This window comes from Strix uralensis, chromosome 14, assembly GCF_047716275.1.
Source record: "Strix uralensis isolate ZFMK-TIS-50842 chromosome 14, bStrUra1, whole genome shotgun sequence".
Lineage (NCBI taxonomy): Eukaryota > Metazoa > Chordata > Aves > Strigiformes > Strigidae > Strix > Strix uralensis.
In genome coordinates, this window is record NC_133985.1 from 7437036 (window position 1) to 7455743 (window position 18708).

The window sequence follows — 18708 nt, forward strand, 5'->3', positions numbered from 1 at the left end:
ATGGGGAAGAATGGAAGACAGAAAATGATAGTTCCATTTCAGTGACACTCTGAAGCAACTACATTTTAACAATATGAATAGATGAACAGAAAGGAAGGAGGTTCCTCAAGTTCACTGATGACACCAAGTGTGTGGTGTGGTTGACAGGCTGGGGGGCAGGGATGTGCCACCCAGAGGGACCTGGACAGGCTGGAGAGGTGGGCCCGTGTGAACCTCATGAAGTTCAACAAGGCCAAGTGCAAGGTCCTGCACATGGGTCGGGGCAATCCCAAGCACAGATCCAGGCTGGGCGAGGAGTGGATTGGGAGCATCCCTGTGGAGAAGGACTTGGGGGTATTAGTGGATGGAAAACTGACTATGAGCTAGCAACATGCACTCACAGTCCAGAAAGCCAACGGTGTGCTGGGCTGTACCAAGAGAAGTGTGGCCAGCAGGGCGAGGGAGGGGATTCTCCCCCTCCACTCCGCTCTCCTGAGACACCCCTGCAGTGCTGTGTCCAGCTCTGGGGGCACCAACATAAGGACGACACGGACCTGCTCGAGCGGGTCCAGAGGAGGCCACGAAGATGATCAGGGGCTGGAGCACCTCCCCTGTGAGGACAGGCTGAGAGAGTTGGGGGTGTTCAGCCTGGAAAAGAGAAAGCTCTGGGGAGACCTTAGAGCGGCCTCCCAGGACTTAAAGGGGCTACAGGAAATCTGGGGAGGGACTCTTTATCAGGGGGTGTAGGGATAGGATGAGGGGTAACAGCTTTAAACTGAAAGAAGGCAGATTTAGATTAGATAGAAGGAAGAAATTCTTTCCTGTGAGGGAGGCTGCCCAGAGAAGCTGTGGCTGCCCCCTCCCTGGAAGGGTTCAAGGCCAGGTTGGACGAGGCTTTGGTCTAGTGGAAGGTGTCCCTGCCCATGGCAGGGGGGTTGGAACTAGGTGATCTTTAAGGTCCCTTCCAACCCAAACCATTCTATGATTCTATGATTCAGCTGTCCAGATAAGGACTTCATTTAGGCAAAAATTTGTATTTTTAGCTACCCTATGCCTTTTGAAAGAACAGCTTACATCTTCAGTACTACTCCAAAACTACTTGCTTATGTTAACAGAGCAATGTTGGCAATTAAGCAGCAAATGAGTTCAATATTTTGCTGCAAATAATCTCAGTTGAGTTTCAAATGAAAAGTTACTGGGAGGAGAGGTGGTTTCTTTAACTTTCAATAATCTTGCACTTTATGTGAAACTTGGGGTTCTGGTAACTAGCTGAATCTTTAACATTGATTCCCATAGTAGTTTTCAGTTTGTCTAATGAGAAAATGGAATTCTATCTGTTCCTTTATATGCACAGTGACAATTACATAAAGGTGCAGCTTGAAGCACATCCCTTCCTTCCTCTCCATTCCTGCACACTGCTGTGGTCTCCCCTGTGTTAGCATTAATAACCATACAGGTTACAGGACATGTTCCTGGCCAGGTGTGTAATGAACCAGACACGTAAAGAGTAGTAGTACAGCTTAAAGCAAAGGCAGAACTGCACTCTAAGATACTAAGTACTAAGCGATTATATTCAGTTTTGAGTTTTGCTGTAGTGCTCGTGACTGACAATGACTCTTCCCAGACTGGAAAGGACCCCATGCCATCTCAAAGAAATTTCAAACTCAAAATATAATCAAACGAACTGAAACAGCAAAAATCACCAAGGCATGAGAGAGACAGAAGAGTACTGCAGTGCCACACAGCCTGTGGGTAAGTCTCAGCCTGTGCCACCTGTATCGTGTACAAAATACAGCATGACTGAATTAAAGCATTTCTCTGTTTGTTTTTTCAGGTATACCTTGCAAGTATGCAGAGAAACAGCAGGTGCTGAACGTCACCTAAACTCCCTTATAGAAAAACCCTACAGAAACGTAATAAGGATGAGACTATCAGAGAGTAGTAATGATTGTTGGATTAAAGTACTGAGCTAAGGGTCAGAAGACGAGATTAATTTCTGCCTTTAGCATAAAATCCCCATGTGAAAGTATGTGGGTCAGATGGAGTTTTCAGGTTGTTTGGAGCTTGGAACTGGCAGAGATTTTCAAACTATCTACACTCCCACAAGGAGCAATGAGCAGTAACCTCTCCAGCCTCTGGAAAAAAATTACTTCAACCTGCAAACATTGAGAATGTCTGAAGAGTTCTCCCCTTAAACTTTCTAGCCTTCAGCTAGACCAAACAGTTTTCTTTCAGGTGCGACTATGGTAAACCAGAAGCCATGCACCTTGCATGGTAATGCTGATTAATATGATATGTCTGTTGTATGGCATATTTTTTCTATGTATTCTTTGACTTTGATGAACTATTTGCCTTCCACGAGCTAAGTTTTAGAATTCTGCAGTTTTAAATTGGGATGAACAGCTGCATGGTCTCACTGGTCATTTTTTTCCTGTTTGCCTATCTGTTTTACAAGTGCAGAATATTGTCTTGCATAGGTAAGTCGACATCTTATTCCAGTTTTTCTAATACTGTTTTCCAAACTCTTTCCTTGTTTTGAGAAAAAGCTGATGATACATCCATTTTCAAATTTTTCCTTTATAATCTTCATCAAAGCCTGCAAAAACTGCAGACCTAAGCAGTTGTTCACCTTTTAGTTTCTTACACTGCATATGAACACAAGTTTACTGTGTTTTGTTGTATAGTTAAATGCCAACTAATGTAATTCGGCAGTTAGATTCTGCTCTTTACAATTCAGTAACAGCTACAAAGCAAGTTCCAGTTTTCTGAAATTGAATCAGCTCTAGCACTTTTAAAATATTTCTGTAAACACGGATCACACGTGAAACCAAGGAACTAACAGAGGATTTGCAGATTAAAACTAGCGGATGATATTCAGATGTGGTTAATATTATGTATTCAAAACCAAATATACCTGTTCCTCAGTTCGGGACTTACAAACAATTTCTACACCCTGAAATTTTATATGAAATTAAAGCACTCATCTTAATGGCATTTTTACCCTAGAAGTAGTCATTCAAATAAGCCAAATGTTTCTTTGCTGTTTTAGGAAATGCCATGAGTAAAACATTTATTAATCAGCAAACAACAGATGTGCTCTTTAGATTAATTATTGGCCAAAGAAAAGCAAAGGAGTCTCAAGGAAGAAAGCTGTGTCTGATGTTTGATTTTTAATGGAGAGTAGAAGCACATGAGAAAGAATCTGTGTGACTTACTAAAGACATTGTAATGAAAGGAATAAGAAAGCTACTTCAAATGAAGAAGATAGATTAAGCAACCTTGTCTAGATGGCACAACTTCTCAGAACTGCTTTCAGCCCAGCATAGCCTAATACACCATGGAAGGCTCTACAGAATGAGATAAACTGAAGCCATCTTTGCAGGTAAATGCAAAACACAATTCTATACTGAATAGGGGTATGCCTGATAAAGGAGAGGGAAAATTGAACAGGGATGTCATATGTGACTCTTCAGTGCACCTCACTCAGCCCTTTAACGTCTGGCATGTGAACTGTGCAAGCTACAACCACTTACACAAGTTGTGTACATGAGAGTATGACCCTGGCCTCTGGCACAGAGCTGAAAAAATGTTGCTAAATATCCTGCTCAATCAGCTGCTATGCTTGTGCATACTGGCACAGTAACTTGGTTTGCAATTCACATGCGCCAAGAGCCCACAGGAAAAAGTTCTGGTCTGCTGGGCCATGCTCTCCATCGTGGGCTTCAGTGGGATGTGGGGTGGGACTGAGTCTGCCTGTCCGCTCCTGGCGCTGCGCTGTGGGTCACCACGGCTCTCCACGAGGCCACAGCTCGCTTGGTCTCATTTGTTTCAAAAGAAACGTAACAACAACACTTGACAACAATGACAGCTGAAGACTTTCTGAAGGAAAATGACTCACGAAGAAAGCGTGTATAACCCTCTGTTCTTTAGGGACTGGGAATTGAAAGACTTTTGCTCACCTCCCTCATTATCCTTGTTATCGGCACAGGCGGTTTCCATGGCAACGTTGCATCCAGGCCCCCTCCAGCCGGTCTGGCAGACACACTGCCAGCTGTTCTGACCCAGCGTGCATCTCCCATTGCCATTGCACAAATCAGGGCAGCCATCTGGTTGAAGAAATGGAGAAGGTAAGTACAAGACACACTCATTCACACAGCCACTCAGACTTCTGACAGTATTACTGTGCAGACAAAAAGGCTCGTTCCTGCTGGTGGTACAAACACTCTCCTGGCCCAGAGCCACAGCCCTGGGGTGGAGAAGGAGGGTAAAGAAAGGGGGTACCTCAGAGAAATGGGGACTTAACTCAAGCCAAAAGGCAGGAGGAGTCCTACCATCAGCTGTAATCCATGTTTTAAGAACTCTGTAAAGGTTCAGACCTTGACTTGATAAAAATTCTGCTGACAGAAGATCACAGCCTCTTATTTTTCCCACTGTATGTGTGTGTATAGACATATAGGAACGAGAATGTCTTCTTCAACAAGCATGTCAATGGACAGAGTGCCTTTTATATTGTGCATTACTTAATTCTCCAGAGCATCTCTAAACACAAAGTTTAAATAAACAGTTTTGAAAATATTTTCCTTTTTTAACAGTCATTTTAAAAGACCTACTTATTTAACACTGTTTACTTCTATTATGATGTAACATTTCATGCTTTCTGAAAGACATGTTAGAAGAGATATCCCACAAAAAATGTAAGTTTGGAATTGACTATGGATTGACTTATTGCATAGCAAGAGCTGAATTAGGAACAAAAATATTAATTAGCTAAGGAGCTTATATGTTCTAACAAAATGTCCATAGGTAATAGAATACCTCAACTGCTTTTTCCTGAAACTAAATGAGTCTCAGGAGGCACTATTGTATCTTACTAAATATTCATTATGAAAAAGGGTAGGAAAGCCAATTTCTAGCTTTGGCATATACAATCAAATCCATCAACACCCAATCCACACAAGCATGTTTATTTGTCTGTGGAGGTGACAGAAGATTTGAGAGTCCTGCAGCAGACCCCTCATAGCACCTTTTAATTATTCTGAGCAGGAGAAGGCTGTGTTGCCATACTGACAATATGTGTTGGATCCCAATCATTCAAAAGTGCTCTTGTTTGGGTTGGAAATACAGTCTAATCCTGCCATCTCTACAACCACCAGAGAACATGGAATAATCAATATCATTGCTGTTGGTCTTGGGCAGAAAATTTTATCTCAAAACAGCTCAGAAAGCTTCATGCTCTCTCATTTTCCCCTCCACCAGCAGTGATGGGTCACTGTAGGCATCAAGATCTGCAGGGACCTGCTGCAGCTCTCTCAGGTCTCATCGAGTGGCTGGGTTAGTCCTTTGCATTTGCCACCGTAACCCCAAGCTGTGACTATTAATTAAGTACTCCGCTCCCTTCCCCAGGCATTTTAAGAGCACCAAAGAACTAATGGGCACCCTACCAGAGTGTGGATAGTCTTTTCACCAGCTGTGAGTGAGGAAGGCAGCTGTGGGAAATATCCTGAAAGCAAATAAAAATGTTTTCTTTGCCTGAGCAGCATCACTTCAGATGTGCAGCACTGGAGAAAGAATAAGATGACAGGATGTCACATTTGTGCCCCTTGGCCTCTGCAGGTGACCAGGAATAGGAGCAACTGTCAAACTAGCACAGCTTTCCAACTAGTGCTGAAAGGCTGAAGAGCCTTCCAGAAATCACTAATTTGGGCTGTGATTTTATAAACCTGTTCAGAAAGCCAGAGCTCTGAGTTTGCATCGTTTCCTACTCCTCCCAGCTGCCTTTGTGTAGACAGGTGATGTTAGGGAGAAGTTCCTCTGACCCCATACTGGTTTTCACACTGCTGCAGGAGTTTCAATTGAAGGAAATCGAGCTGCCTTGTATCCCTGATACTCACACAACTGGATTCAATGTGTAAGCATCCACCTTTACTTTTCCTCATTGGGTTGTTACCTGATACATTCATAGTGATTTTAATAGGACTAAATAGCCCACAGCTACATTAATTTTTGATGTAATTCTGAAAGATTCCTATATTATTTAAAAAAAAAAAAAAAGAATCCTGGGTCTGTGGAAGGTGCTGAACTGAGACCTCCGAGACCTCAGCTGTCCCAAGAAAAGGTTCTTTATAGATAACAGCAGCCAACATTTCTGTGCATTGTCCCACCAAGGTGCCTGAACCTGCATCATTCCTAGCACCGACACAGCAGCTTGATCTCCACCAAAGCTCTGTGGACTAAGAAACCAGACCTCTGTGAACAGGGCCAAGACTATTCAGTTAATTTTACACAGAAAGCTATCAGCAGATAGAAACAAGTCCTAGAAGCTTTATTTCAATGGTGTTGTGTATTAAAAACATACAGTGCCCCTTTCACTTAAATGTAAAGTTATTTTGGCATTACATACTATTTGGCATTACATAATTTAACTATTAAAAATTGCACTTACTTTTGCAGCACAGGTATTTATTTTATCTCTTTCATTTGTCAGGTTGTTTGAATGACCAAAATTATAATGTTTGAGGGGAGGCATCATACTGTAGGACAAATTATTTTTTTTAAATGAAAAACAAATAGTAACTGTGAATATACACACATGGTTGGCTTTATACTGAGGCACTGAAGAGAATTAAATCACTGAGGCAGTTTGCTTTGCAGCATATGAGCAAGATGAAAACATGAACAGTAGGAAGCTAGCAAAATATCTGAAAAGTTTTACGTGCAGCTGGGGATTAATGGACATGATCTTTGCGTTTAGCTTAAAGAGAGAAGCCAGCATCACTGCTATAGACATGATGTTGCTAGGAAACACTATGCTACCTCTATAGAGTTTATTTAACTGTGGCCTTCCAAAGACAGACTTTGTGTTTCAATAACATAAATATCAGAAGGAAGAGAGAAAACCAGCAGTAGACTACAATAAGATCCAAGTACTTTAAGAATAATGTCTTTCTTTAAAGATCTATTAAATTAATGATGTATTACCTTCCAAAACAGGAAGTGAACAGTAATAGACAACTGCTTAGATATTTTGCATGGTGATGTGTGTTTCTGTGCATGCATGTGTGCATATATGCATTTCTGTTTATGCCTTTCTTCAAGCAAATACTTAATAGCATCATAGTCTGTTAGACCAAAGTTTGTTCTAACAGCCTGTTGACCAACTAGACAACAGAGCTCCATTATGATCTATTAATAACATTTTCTTTTAAAAAAGTTTATATTTAGGCAGTGCACTGAATATCTCTATTTAAATAATCTTCCTACATGTGCTTGTGTGCAATGATTAGTTCCAATGAACATCCTCTGCACACAGAATTTGCATGTGACCCTTCAACGGGTTTTCACACCAAGTGCCTAACTGAGGAGCCTTCCGAGTCTCAGCAAACGCACAGTGCTCACAGCTGGACATCTGGTCTTTGCTGGAAATGCACATTGTATGAAGCATATCCTAACACTAAGTGCTTGCTTTCATTCTGCAGTCCTAGCTCACACCAAGCACTGTATTACCTCCTGGCTGTCCTATGAACTCACTCACAGAGTAAGGTAGTCAAAGAGAGTAAGGCAGTCACAGAGGGAAGGGCTATCAACATCTGACCTTAAGAAGTAATCCGCCATGGTATGAAGCTCTCAGTCACAGCACAGAAAAGGGCCCTTCATGCTAAGCAGACAGGTTGCTATTCCTGGTGTGTAGAGAAATTCAACTCATCTTTTCTATTACAGTATGCTTAATGGAAAATGTCAAAAAGCTAGGTTAAAAAAGAAGAAAGTGCTTGTTTAAAGTGCTAGATCGACAACCTATTTATTCACAGAACAGGCAGAGTACGAGCAACAGCAGTTCAAGTGTCTCACACTTTCTAGCAATGTCTGCACAGGCTGCTGCTGCTAGAGGTAAAACACTAATGCAGCTTCCCTTCTCTTTCAGTCTCCAACTTGCCTGTGGGACTGGTAACTGGGAACTTTAATACAGGTACATATGCATTAACAACTAAAAGAGCAAGAAAGAATTTCAGTACTTTTAGCAATGCAGCATCAGTAATCTGTGACTAGCATTGTGAGGGATCACCTGAGTCAGAGAAGGTTTCAAAATCAAAATACTAAAATTCATTCCTCTCCATACCACAGCCAGACAAAATGCCCAGCATTCATGTAAAGTGAATGCCAGAAGGCAGTGGTAAAGAAAAAGGAGAAAATAAAGGCATTATATCTCTGGATCTAACAGAGAACTATGTAAACTGCTGTTTTGTACATATGAGATCCCAAAATGCTTTTTAGCATTCTCACTGAGCAGAACAATCTCTATAATCTTGCTGTTCTCGAACACTAAGGCTAGTGTTTAATGCCTGAATTTATTTCCTCTCAGTTTTTTTTCCAACTACCCAACTAAATTGGAGTAATAGAACAAATTCATTAACAGATTTCATGGTGTTTCTTGCTTCTCTTTGTTCAAACAGGCTGTTACATTCTTAACATGCTCACAGTTTAAAAAGCCCATTTCTTGTCAAGTTAATCTCATACCACATCTACAGTGGTAAGTAGCATGAGAACACCGACTCTCATGGATCACAACAAGAGCTTGAAGACAACTCTGAAATTCTGCAATTTGGTAATATGTTTGTAGAGCTCCACATTGCCATAGTCCATGATGGGGCCTAGAAGATGCTATAACAATATAAATTGAAGTGTTTTTCACAGCAACAACAGAAAAATAAATAGTGAGTCTAGAAAACAACATACATTGGTGTTATCAAGGTCATTATGAGCAAAATTAAGTCTACGGCTTCCTCCAGGCCTATGTAAACTTTATCTATTTCTGTAGTTTCATTTTTTCAAAACTTACGGGAGACTTATGAAAAGATGAATTTAACAAGAAAGTCTGCAGAATCATTACGAATAGTAAACAAAATCAATATAAACAGTGCCTGTTTCTAAGAAAGTGATAGTGCTGGATATATTTATGAGAGAATACTCATAGGTTTCCTTTACAATGAAATTATTCTGAGACTAAATTGTAAGGTGATTAATTCATTTTTGAACTCAGCAAATTAATTTCCAGTATCTAGCCAGTACATCAAAAATTCTAATCCAATTTTGGGTAAATTCTGCTCAGAGTTCCTTTTCATTCCACTGTTACTCACATACTCCAGGTATACAAATACATACGTACTCAGCTACATATTTGCCTTTGCATAAACTACTTTAAAACGCCAAAACTAACATTTTAAGTAAATGAAAATATAAAGACACACTGTCCAATTAATTTGTGGTTTCAGTCTAAACCTTAATAATCATCAGAACTCCCACTTATGGTGAGGCCAGTCATTCTGGAAAAGAAGGGAAAGGGCAGCCAGGGAAAGAGAAGTTAGAGAAATCTTGTTCTTTTAAAAGTTTTGAGACTTTGCAGGAATAGATAGCCTCTTAGTATAATTAAAGGAAAAGGGGGAATAGGGGAGATGGAGGGAAAAAAGTAAAATCTCTCTAGGTGATATCTCATAACCACTTAGAGAAGCAGACAATGTTTTTAGCCTCTACTCAGTTTGTACATGGAAAATTAGATGTAAATCAAGAGGTTACACCTTCTGAGTCCTTCTGATCCAAAGCTGTCTATCAGCCATCCATGCTCCAAACTCCTCCAAACAATATCTTCAAGTCGATAAAATGGGTTCCCAGCAACTCTCCCCATTTCGTGCACATGTAGTGCAGCTATAGTCTAGGATATAGTACCTCTCGTTTATCTTTCTGCCTAACCTCATTTTACACATCCTTATCCAAAGCCTGCTGGCAGTCAGTGGAGTCTTTTCATTGACTCGAATTGATGCTGGACCAGGTGGTCCTATGGGTGAAGATGCTCTGCAATAAAGAATATGTCGTACAGCACAGTGTTTTGTTGCTCACAGGATACACATGAGTTTCAAGGGGAACATTTAAATTACATTTAAATCCTCCTCTTCTCATTACAGCTGTTAACTACAGAACTGTAGCAAATAGAAGTAGTCTGACATATGATGGTACCTACAGAATATAGAGAAATGACACAATGGCAGTAATGATAATAGCCTGTTTAATTTGGATTTTAGAGGATAATCACTGTTTTCATATTTTCTGTTCATTCCTTCAGTGAGCTGCTGGTATGCCTACGGTTATCTAGCAAATAATAAATGAGGTACATAGAACGAGGTACCTAGCAACATTGAAAATAAAATTATGCTTTTTATTTGCTATTGTTATTTTTTAATCCTTCAATTCCAAAGTCTGCAGGGCTTAGTTAAAGCCAAAGAAAGGGCATACAAATAAAAATAACACATAGTATTATGGTAGGCACACACAAGTTATTTTCTACAGAGTAATATTTCAACTAAAATAAACTCAGACCCAAAACATGTAACTAAACATATGTCAATGCAATATAGTATTGGTTGTGTGGGAGATGAGGCCCCTTTGAGTAAGGGGGCAGTCCCAGGACAGGCTAGAGAGCCATGCAGAAGCACTAGCTCAGGTCTTCAAAGCAGAATAGTCACACAAATTGACAAATTGTTAAGAATTAACCCAGCCTTTTAGTGTAATAGAAAGCCCGATTTCACTGTTCAAGTACCACAGCAGTGCTGCTTCTGTTTCTAGAGAGTGCTTACACAGAGCAGGAGCTTCTCCGTGGCACTGAAGCATTTGTCACCAAGATGCTCTGACTGGCTTCCTTGCTTTTTTTTTTTTTCAGAGAAAACATTTTTTAAAAAATTACCCAATACCTTATATATTTCTTTGAGCTAGATATCAAACAAAGGAATGTATGGAATAAATAACTATTTGCAGATGTGTTGGGGGAGATGAATACATGCCTGTGTTAAAACTAATGAATGGGCCAGCTACAATTTTATTTATTGAACAGGCTGAAAAAATTGAAAGGCCAAGAAGTAAGTTTCAAGAATCCTGAATTCCTCCACTATAATACCTTATGTGCAGGCAGTCAATTATGAATGTTAAGTAAGGTTCCTTAAATTGCCTGGGATATGTATGTCATAACAGCATTTCCTTCTAAATTCAATCTATTATATATCTATGCAATTTCTGTCCTTCACATGAAAAGGTGGGAACTCAGAGAACATCCAGCTTTCCAAACAAAGTAGGAAAATGTGAGAAAAACATGTGTGACTGTTTAGAAGAGAAGTAAACCTCACACAAAGAGGAACTGCTGGTAGTAAAAAGGAAGTCACTAGAAGTGTCACTTGAATATTTCTGAAGAAAAAAAATATAAAAAAAGATACAGATAAAAAAAAAAAAGACAGAGGAAAGCTTATGTTGCAATATAGGTCCCAAAAATTTGAGATTGAAAAAAACCCCCATGGGTGTCAGAGCATCACGCCTTGTTAACAAGGGATTGTTCCCAGCAGTACATTCTAGTTTATCCAACTTCATTTTAAGTGACTCAAGCAGATTGGCTCCATTACTTTCTTGTGGGGAGACACCCTGAGGTCTCCCTCCTGTACACAACCAACACAGTTCTCTAACTATCACCAGCTTTTGGTGTGACCCCCCCTTCAAGCTGCCAACAGCTGGGCAGGGAAAAGAGGGTGACAGTTTGTGCTGCACTGGCCTGAGACTTGAGGCAACCAAACAGACCAATAATCAGAGAATCCATGTCTGCTCAGAAGGTTGAGATTACACAAAGAGCTTCAGGTGAGCCCAAGAATTTGGGCTATTTTTATATTCAAAAGACAGTTTCAGGAAGGAAGGGAGACTGCATTGTTGGGAAGTTCAGTCACAGGACTGAAAAGCTTCTGCAATGCTAAGACACCAAATGCTCTGCTGTAGCCATGAGGCCAGATCCAGTCCTGCAAATGTAGGATCTCCATGATATCTTGCCACCACACAGCCCCCAGTCACCCGCAGACTGCAGGCAGGGGTAAGGGATGGTACGAGTGCAGTGTGCAGGCAGGGTGCTGTCTGCATCCCCCCATATTGCTAAACTTAACACAAAGACGTACCACATCCTGCACAGAAACCAACTCTCTGCACGGTGGCTTTATCAGTGATTGGGTGACGATAGTTTCGGACGTGTGCCAGCATAAACAAAGTAGTTATACAAAACATACAGACATAAGTAAAGACACTGCTGCAGCCCAAAAGCTACAGCATAGCTGCATAGTTTCTCCTATAGGCTAAACAGATTATTTGCCGAGATCTTGAGCAAGAGCTAAAATTTGATCCTAGCAGCACAGTTGAGTTACACAGTGTACTCTTTTCAAACAAGACTCATATTCAACTCATATTCATATACTCAATAAAAAGTTACATAAAAGATGCAGTAAAATTTGTATTTAAGATACCTAGTCCTTCCAAATTAATCTTACTGTAACAAAATCCATTTAGAAAATCATTCCAGGTGAAATTGCATTCATAAAACCAGTACCACAACCATAATCTTTTATTGTATTAATGTTTCTGATATCAGATACAAGGACTGGCATCATCCTTTGTAACACGTAATATCGTTTCTGAGAAAGAAGCCTTCTCAAGTTGGATTTATCTCTAAAATAACATTGATATAAATAGTTTAGTGGCAGTGTAATGATGAAGTGACCTATCAGAGGATGTGTAAATTCAGTCAACTGAAGAGTAACAAGCAAAACATTGACCTCATATTTAAAAGAATATATAACCTAATTACAATGTAGTAACTAAAATCCCTACATTAATCACAGTGTTATGGCAGGCAGTTTCAGTCATTCGTTCATAAAAATTACGATTCACACAGTAATTGCTACTCAACCTCCTTGCACACAATGCAATTTGTTTTTTTATTACATGAAATATGTGGCAGTCATAGCTTCTCAAAAATATGCACTTGAACTTTTTTGAATAAATGTTTTGGGTATACTTTTAGATACACTTATTAACTACCAAGCTTCAAGAATTTCACATATGCTGATGCACAAAGGTGTGTCACATTTCCATACTTCTTACCCATTCTAGCCTCTTTGTGTCACAGGGAGATAGAAAGAGGAAAAAACCCAATGTAATTCTTATGTTAAGTGGTATCTGTATCTGGCAAAAGGCTATTTGATACTGTGCTGTCAAATCCCAGACATTATTTCAAAAGCTCAGTTTCATTTGGCTAACTGAAGTTTATAAAATTCAACACGGCCTAATTTTCCCTTGTTTCAGACAAAAAACAATGCAAAGCCCTAATTTTACTATTGTTAACAGCTAAGACAATGTATGAACTCAGAATCATACCCAACTTACTGAAGTACCTGTAGTATTCTATTCTAACTTCAGAGGAAAGCATGAAGTCACGTGGGTTTTAAAGGTTTTTCTAGTTTCATGTTCCTTTACGCAGTTTTCATACAGATCCCAGATAACAAAGGGTGCTACTACTCCATTCCACGCTCCCAGGCAGACTAAGCTTGCTGGTAGAGATGGCATAGTGCCATGCTTATCCAAAGTTGAATGCAATTTAACGAGGTGAATGCAGCCTGTATAAAATTAGAGGTAAGCTCTATCCTTCACCTGCTCAGATCTGAACTTCTAAAACCCCTGTATACATCAAGTTGCCACAAAGACAGGCCCTAATTTCAAATATTTATGATCTAAGACTCTGCTGATATAAAACGTACAAGATCAAGCTTGAAAAGGGCAGAATTGCTTGTTGCTACTAAGGCTTTGTCTTGTAGTATGGATACTACCAGATCTCTCATTTGATTGAAAACCCTCCAGTGAGGCAGATGTACTTTTTCTCTATGAATGCCCCGATGGGTCAGCTGAGGAGACTACATTGTCACTGGCTAGCTTTTCTCGAGACACAAATACCACCCAGCATTTCTTCTACTTTAAATTTTAAAGGAAAATCACAGTCTCTAGGCTTTACTGCTCAGAAAATATTTTTAAGCAACATCATTTGTTGCAACAAAGTTTGAGTGCAGAGGCAGAGAAGGTAAACACCAAGCCAAGTTAAATCAGACATTTTCTGGTGAGTTCAATGGGGAGATACATTACATATAACCACATTAAAGTAATTCTTTAGGACTTATGTAGACCTAAAACTAATCTACAAACAGAATATCTGTAATTAAGCATGAAACACTGTCCTCTGCTGTGCTCACACACTTACATACGAGTCTAAGTCTCTAAATCAGATTTGGTAACAATAAAATTATTTCTAGCATTTTGGGAATGATGGCCTAACACAAAATGATTATGAGGCAGGCTTTCAAACTCCAGCCTCTGCAGAAGCAATGCACAGACAGAAATAGGTAGAACAACAAAATCACCAACAGGTATGGTGTGTGGAACATGAAAGCTGACACTACAGACAAGGCCTTGGCATTAGCCCTGTCAAACACAAGGTATACTGCAAATGCTGAAAGGTTTATCTGTCTGAGAAAAACTGACACACTGTAATGTAAAATTAACTGTTAAATCTGAAGTGGCTAGACTTCTTGGGATCACATCCTTCTTCACTGACCAGACTGACTCTTCATCCTTCTCAGTTGTATCAGCTGAGGACCAGGACACAAGCTGGTCCACACTGGCAAAAATCAGCCAAATTCAACAGAATTACATGGATTTCAATCAGGTACTGTACAGCCTCAAGGTTCACGGCAGTTTGCTGTACCTGGGCCCTTCATACAACAGTTAAAATTAATACAGTGTCCATTCTCCAGAAAAACATGGGTTTTCTCTGGTGTCTATGCATTAACTGACTACCAAGCATAGTGAAAACCCTTGGATTATAAACTGCTGCTGGTGGTTTTACAGCCCTTTCTGCCTCCTGAAGGGGTCATGGATAACTAGTGCTTCTGCTGTCTGAAAGGCAAGGAATCACTTGGAAATGGAGAGTTCCCTTCATCAGACTGGCATGAGCCTCACCATTCCACAAAGAAGCAACCCTTGGATGTATCCATTCTAGCCAAATATCACTAGCATCAAATCTTCCATTTCCAAAGCTTCTTATAAAGTCCTACTAAAACTAAACATTCTAGACCTAGTGCAATTTGGGATTTTTGGGGAAAACACTCACAGTTCTCAGTTCAGTCATTAACTCCAAAATACTTTTATTCACTTCACAAATCCTCCACATAGAGCATACAGGAGGAATGAATTCTTTCACTATATAAATCAGAACTTATATATATTTTTAAAAAAATCACGTATTACCCACTTTTGCTCCACATACAAATTGCATTTCTTTGACCACAGCTCCTTTAATATGCAAACAGCTTTACAAAGCAGAGTTTAAGCCAACCAAAATGCTCTAGTAAGCTAAGCCAGCATTTACAATGCCCAGACAGAACCATTTCCCTTATGCCAGTCTACCTAACAACAGTTTAGACCAGTATTTCTAATCCTATTCGAATTCAGGGATGTGAGGGAATGGGATGTGTGCACACACACACGCGTACACAAGTAGGGTAGTGTAGTGAGAACAAGCAGATATTATATACTACTTATGTGGCTCAATACACTATAGAAGATGCTTAGCTAGGGCGTGGAGTGGTGAGTAACAGCCTATCCAATGTACAGTAAAAAGGGTTGTAGGAAGTCTGCCTTAAGAACTATGGGCCTGAGTCTGTCTGACCTCATAACTAACCCTGCTTTGTGGAAGAGGCTGGACCAGATGGCCTCCTGACATCCCTTCCAAACTGAATTATCTATGATCCCTTCAGTTTTAGAGCTTTATAATTCATAATTCTCAGGGCAGGGAATCCCAGTTTTCTCAGGCAGTATTAAAATATAATTACTTGCTATTCATCAGATATTAATGCCTGCATAGAATTTATAATTTAGCAATTAACTTTCAGATATGCAAATGCAGATCCTGTATAAGTGTGCAGGTTATCTCTAGCAGAAGAATAAATATGAGTCTTAACATAAGTACACATTTTCCTCCATGACTGTGTAACAGATGAGTGTGCTCTATGAGCATCTATCAAATTTGGTACAGAAATTCGGAATCCCTTCAGGATGAAAAGTACTACATAGGCAGATGTATTATATTTTGCAGCTCATTTTCTTAAAGTATTAATTACATGGATTCCAGTAAATGGCTGCACACTCCATGGTTTCAGACTAGGGAGTCCAAACATTTCAGCTGTTCCAAAGGAAAATCAAAAGAAAGCACTGAAGAAAAAAAAGTTTGTAAGAAGCACTGTGGGATAGTTTGGAATGAAAAAAGCCTTGATATCATACACTAAATGCTTCTCGTACCCCTTCTGGCTTGCAATAATCCTAAATCTTCATGACAGTGAAATAAGATTAGAAGGGACAAAAAATAACGGATATTTGAATATTAAAATAAATACATTTCACCTGTTTGTTAAAGCTAGAATTTATGGAGTTTCAGTATGTACAAATGTAAAGGATGAAATAATGCCCATGACATAGGAGCAGTACTCTGCCACATAGGTAATGTATGTAAAACAAATTAAAATACATAAACAATGCATTCTGAGTTATGTGAGTCTTTGTGTATGCTGAGTTGTTTGGCAGATGTAGGAGAGAAGACAGATATTTCACTACATAAAATATATTTTATAAACATGCCTTTAATTCTAAAGTTCTAGGCATCCATCCTGCATCCCTTTTCAATATACATAAAACTCATGAATATCATGCAATTTTCCAATTTTTATATCTACCAACCACACAAATAACTAATAAAAGCTACAGAAATAAAAATGTTTTCACAAAGTGTTTTTAATCCTGCATGCACAGACAAAGCGTAGGACAGCTCTCTTTTTTTGTTCTTTCTTTCTTTGCCTAAGTGGTGAAGGAAAAAACCTCATAATTCTTCAAACGCAGCCAGTTGCCTTGATATTTAAATATGAAATAAATCTGGTAAACTGATATTGATGTACCAGGGAGATCATCTTCATGATTTCACCCCCAAGAAAGCCAAGAGTATTTAATCTGCACTTGGACAAAATCTGAAAGAGGAAGGACTCTTCAAGCTCCGCTTGCTTTACATTAAAACTATTTACTATCAGGCAACTGTTAGCTCTGCTCCTCCCCTAGCCTCACCAGAAGTGACCTTAATTATCAGGAACAAATACTTAAGTCTTTCTGCTTATAGACAGGGAGTTTCTTCTCCATTTTTCTGTTGAAGCCATCAGAAGCACCAGCTAGGCTTTTAACTTCGTTACTGTGTATCTATATTTGACACTTTTTAAGTCATGCTGGGACAGGCAGGATGTTAGGGCACTGTTTGCTAGGAGCACTTCTCTTGGGAAGAGAAACACAGAATCTAAACGAGTTGGAGATGCAGCCAAGAAATCTAAAGATCCCTCCACCTCAGCTGCAATAGGATTGGATGATCAATACATTAGATTAATACACTTTATTCACTGATTCATGTCAGGTGAAAAGGTGCACAACTATGTATTGTCATGATATCTGCTCTAGTTTAAAAAAAAAAAAAAACACCAAACCCCACAACAGGGAAAAGCAGACTTCACATTATTAGTAACAAAGACCAGTCAAAAGGAATTTCCAATAAAAAAAAAAAAAAACAACAAAACAAAACAAAAAAAACCCCCAAAAAACAAAAAGAAAAAACCCTAAGATCTGTGCGTGGGACATCTCAAGGACAATTTACTACGGTTTTGTGCAATTTGTTCTTTCTTTGCAACACTGAAAATACACCATCTAAACATATCACATCTAATCATATCAAATAGATGTCAAAGAAAGTTTACTTTTCTGTTTTCTACCCAGGTTATTAATTATCTTAGAAAAATTCAAGCAAAAATTATGAGAACGTGAGACTGCTCTGAAGACTAGCAGCATTATTTACCCTCCGTGTTCAAATAAAATTATAACTTAGGTTACCATACTCTGCCTGTTTCCCATAATTTCAATGGGGTATGGTATCACTTTTCATTTCTTATACATAGCCGAACTGTTACCACATTCTAAGGAACATGTTAGAAACAAATATTAATTAGGCTTTCCCTTAGACAATGACAATTCATTCAAAGCTGTGAAACCAAGCAGGATAGAGCAGTCCTTTCCCACTGCGTAGCAATATTTCATCAGTCTCAGCAGAAAGTGAGAAGCACTGCCCTAACTCAAACTGCAGAGGACTTCCATAATACTCCACTCTATATTCCATGACTAGCTCACAAAAGAACACCTTGCAACATCAAATGTTAGTTGAAGGTCTCTCACCTGAGGATTGATGCAGTTTGACTCTATTGAGTTTATGAGATCTCCACGGGTCTTAATCAAGCAAAGTGAACTTTGGAACAGCTTTAGGTTTCAGAGTAAATACGTATGTGGGAATACGTTTAATCAGGCATAGTGCATATCCAATTTACTGTAATAACTTCTGTAATCGGTTAGGAAGTTTTTGCAAAAATCCTTTTTAACTGGGTATCACTCACTGGAAAAACTATCCTGCAGTTTAATAACAGCCTTTCTCCTCAAGGTACAAATCAGTAAACTGAAGACCTTTAAGCGCATTTTCGAGCATACATACCTGCTTCTCATTCTGAATGAAACAACTTGCTAATTTTAATTATTTCCTAACCTGGAATGATGTTACCTAACTCAAGTACAGGATCAGTAGTGGTAGCCCTGTGAAAGTTTAACAAACCTGTAACTTTTAATCATAGGACAAAAAAATAGAAGCAACGCTAAAAAGAACAGACATCTTCCTTTTCACTTCACTGTCATTTGTTCACATTTGAATGACATTTCACCTCACATCTTATAATATCTTTATCTCAAGCAATAAAATACAGA

General features: G+C 39.2%; 1 protein-coding gene across 4 annotated transcripts in view; it reads right to left on the reverse strand.

Moving 5' to 3' along the window:
- The window catches only part of TENM2 (teneurin transmembrane protein 2), a 741247-nt gene that overhangs the window by 51675 nt on the left and 670864 nt on the right, over positions 1-18708 (reverse strand). For all 4 annotated transcript variants that reach the window (XM_074883298.1, XM_074883301.1, XM_074883300.1 and 1 more), the window contains one exon: positions 3939-4085. In XM_074883298.1, the coding sequence (XP_074739399.1) occupies positions 3939-4085 (147 nt within the window). The remainder of the gene's footprint in view (positions 1-3938; positions 4086-18708) is intronic.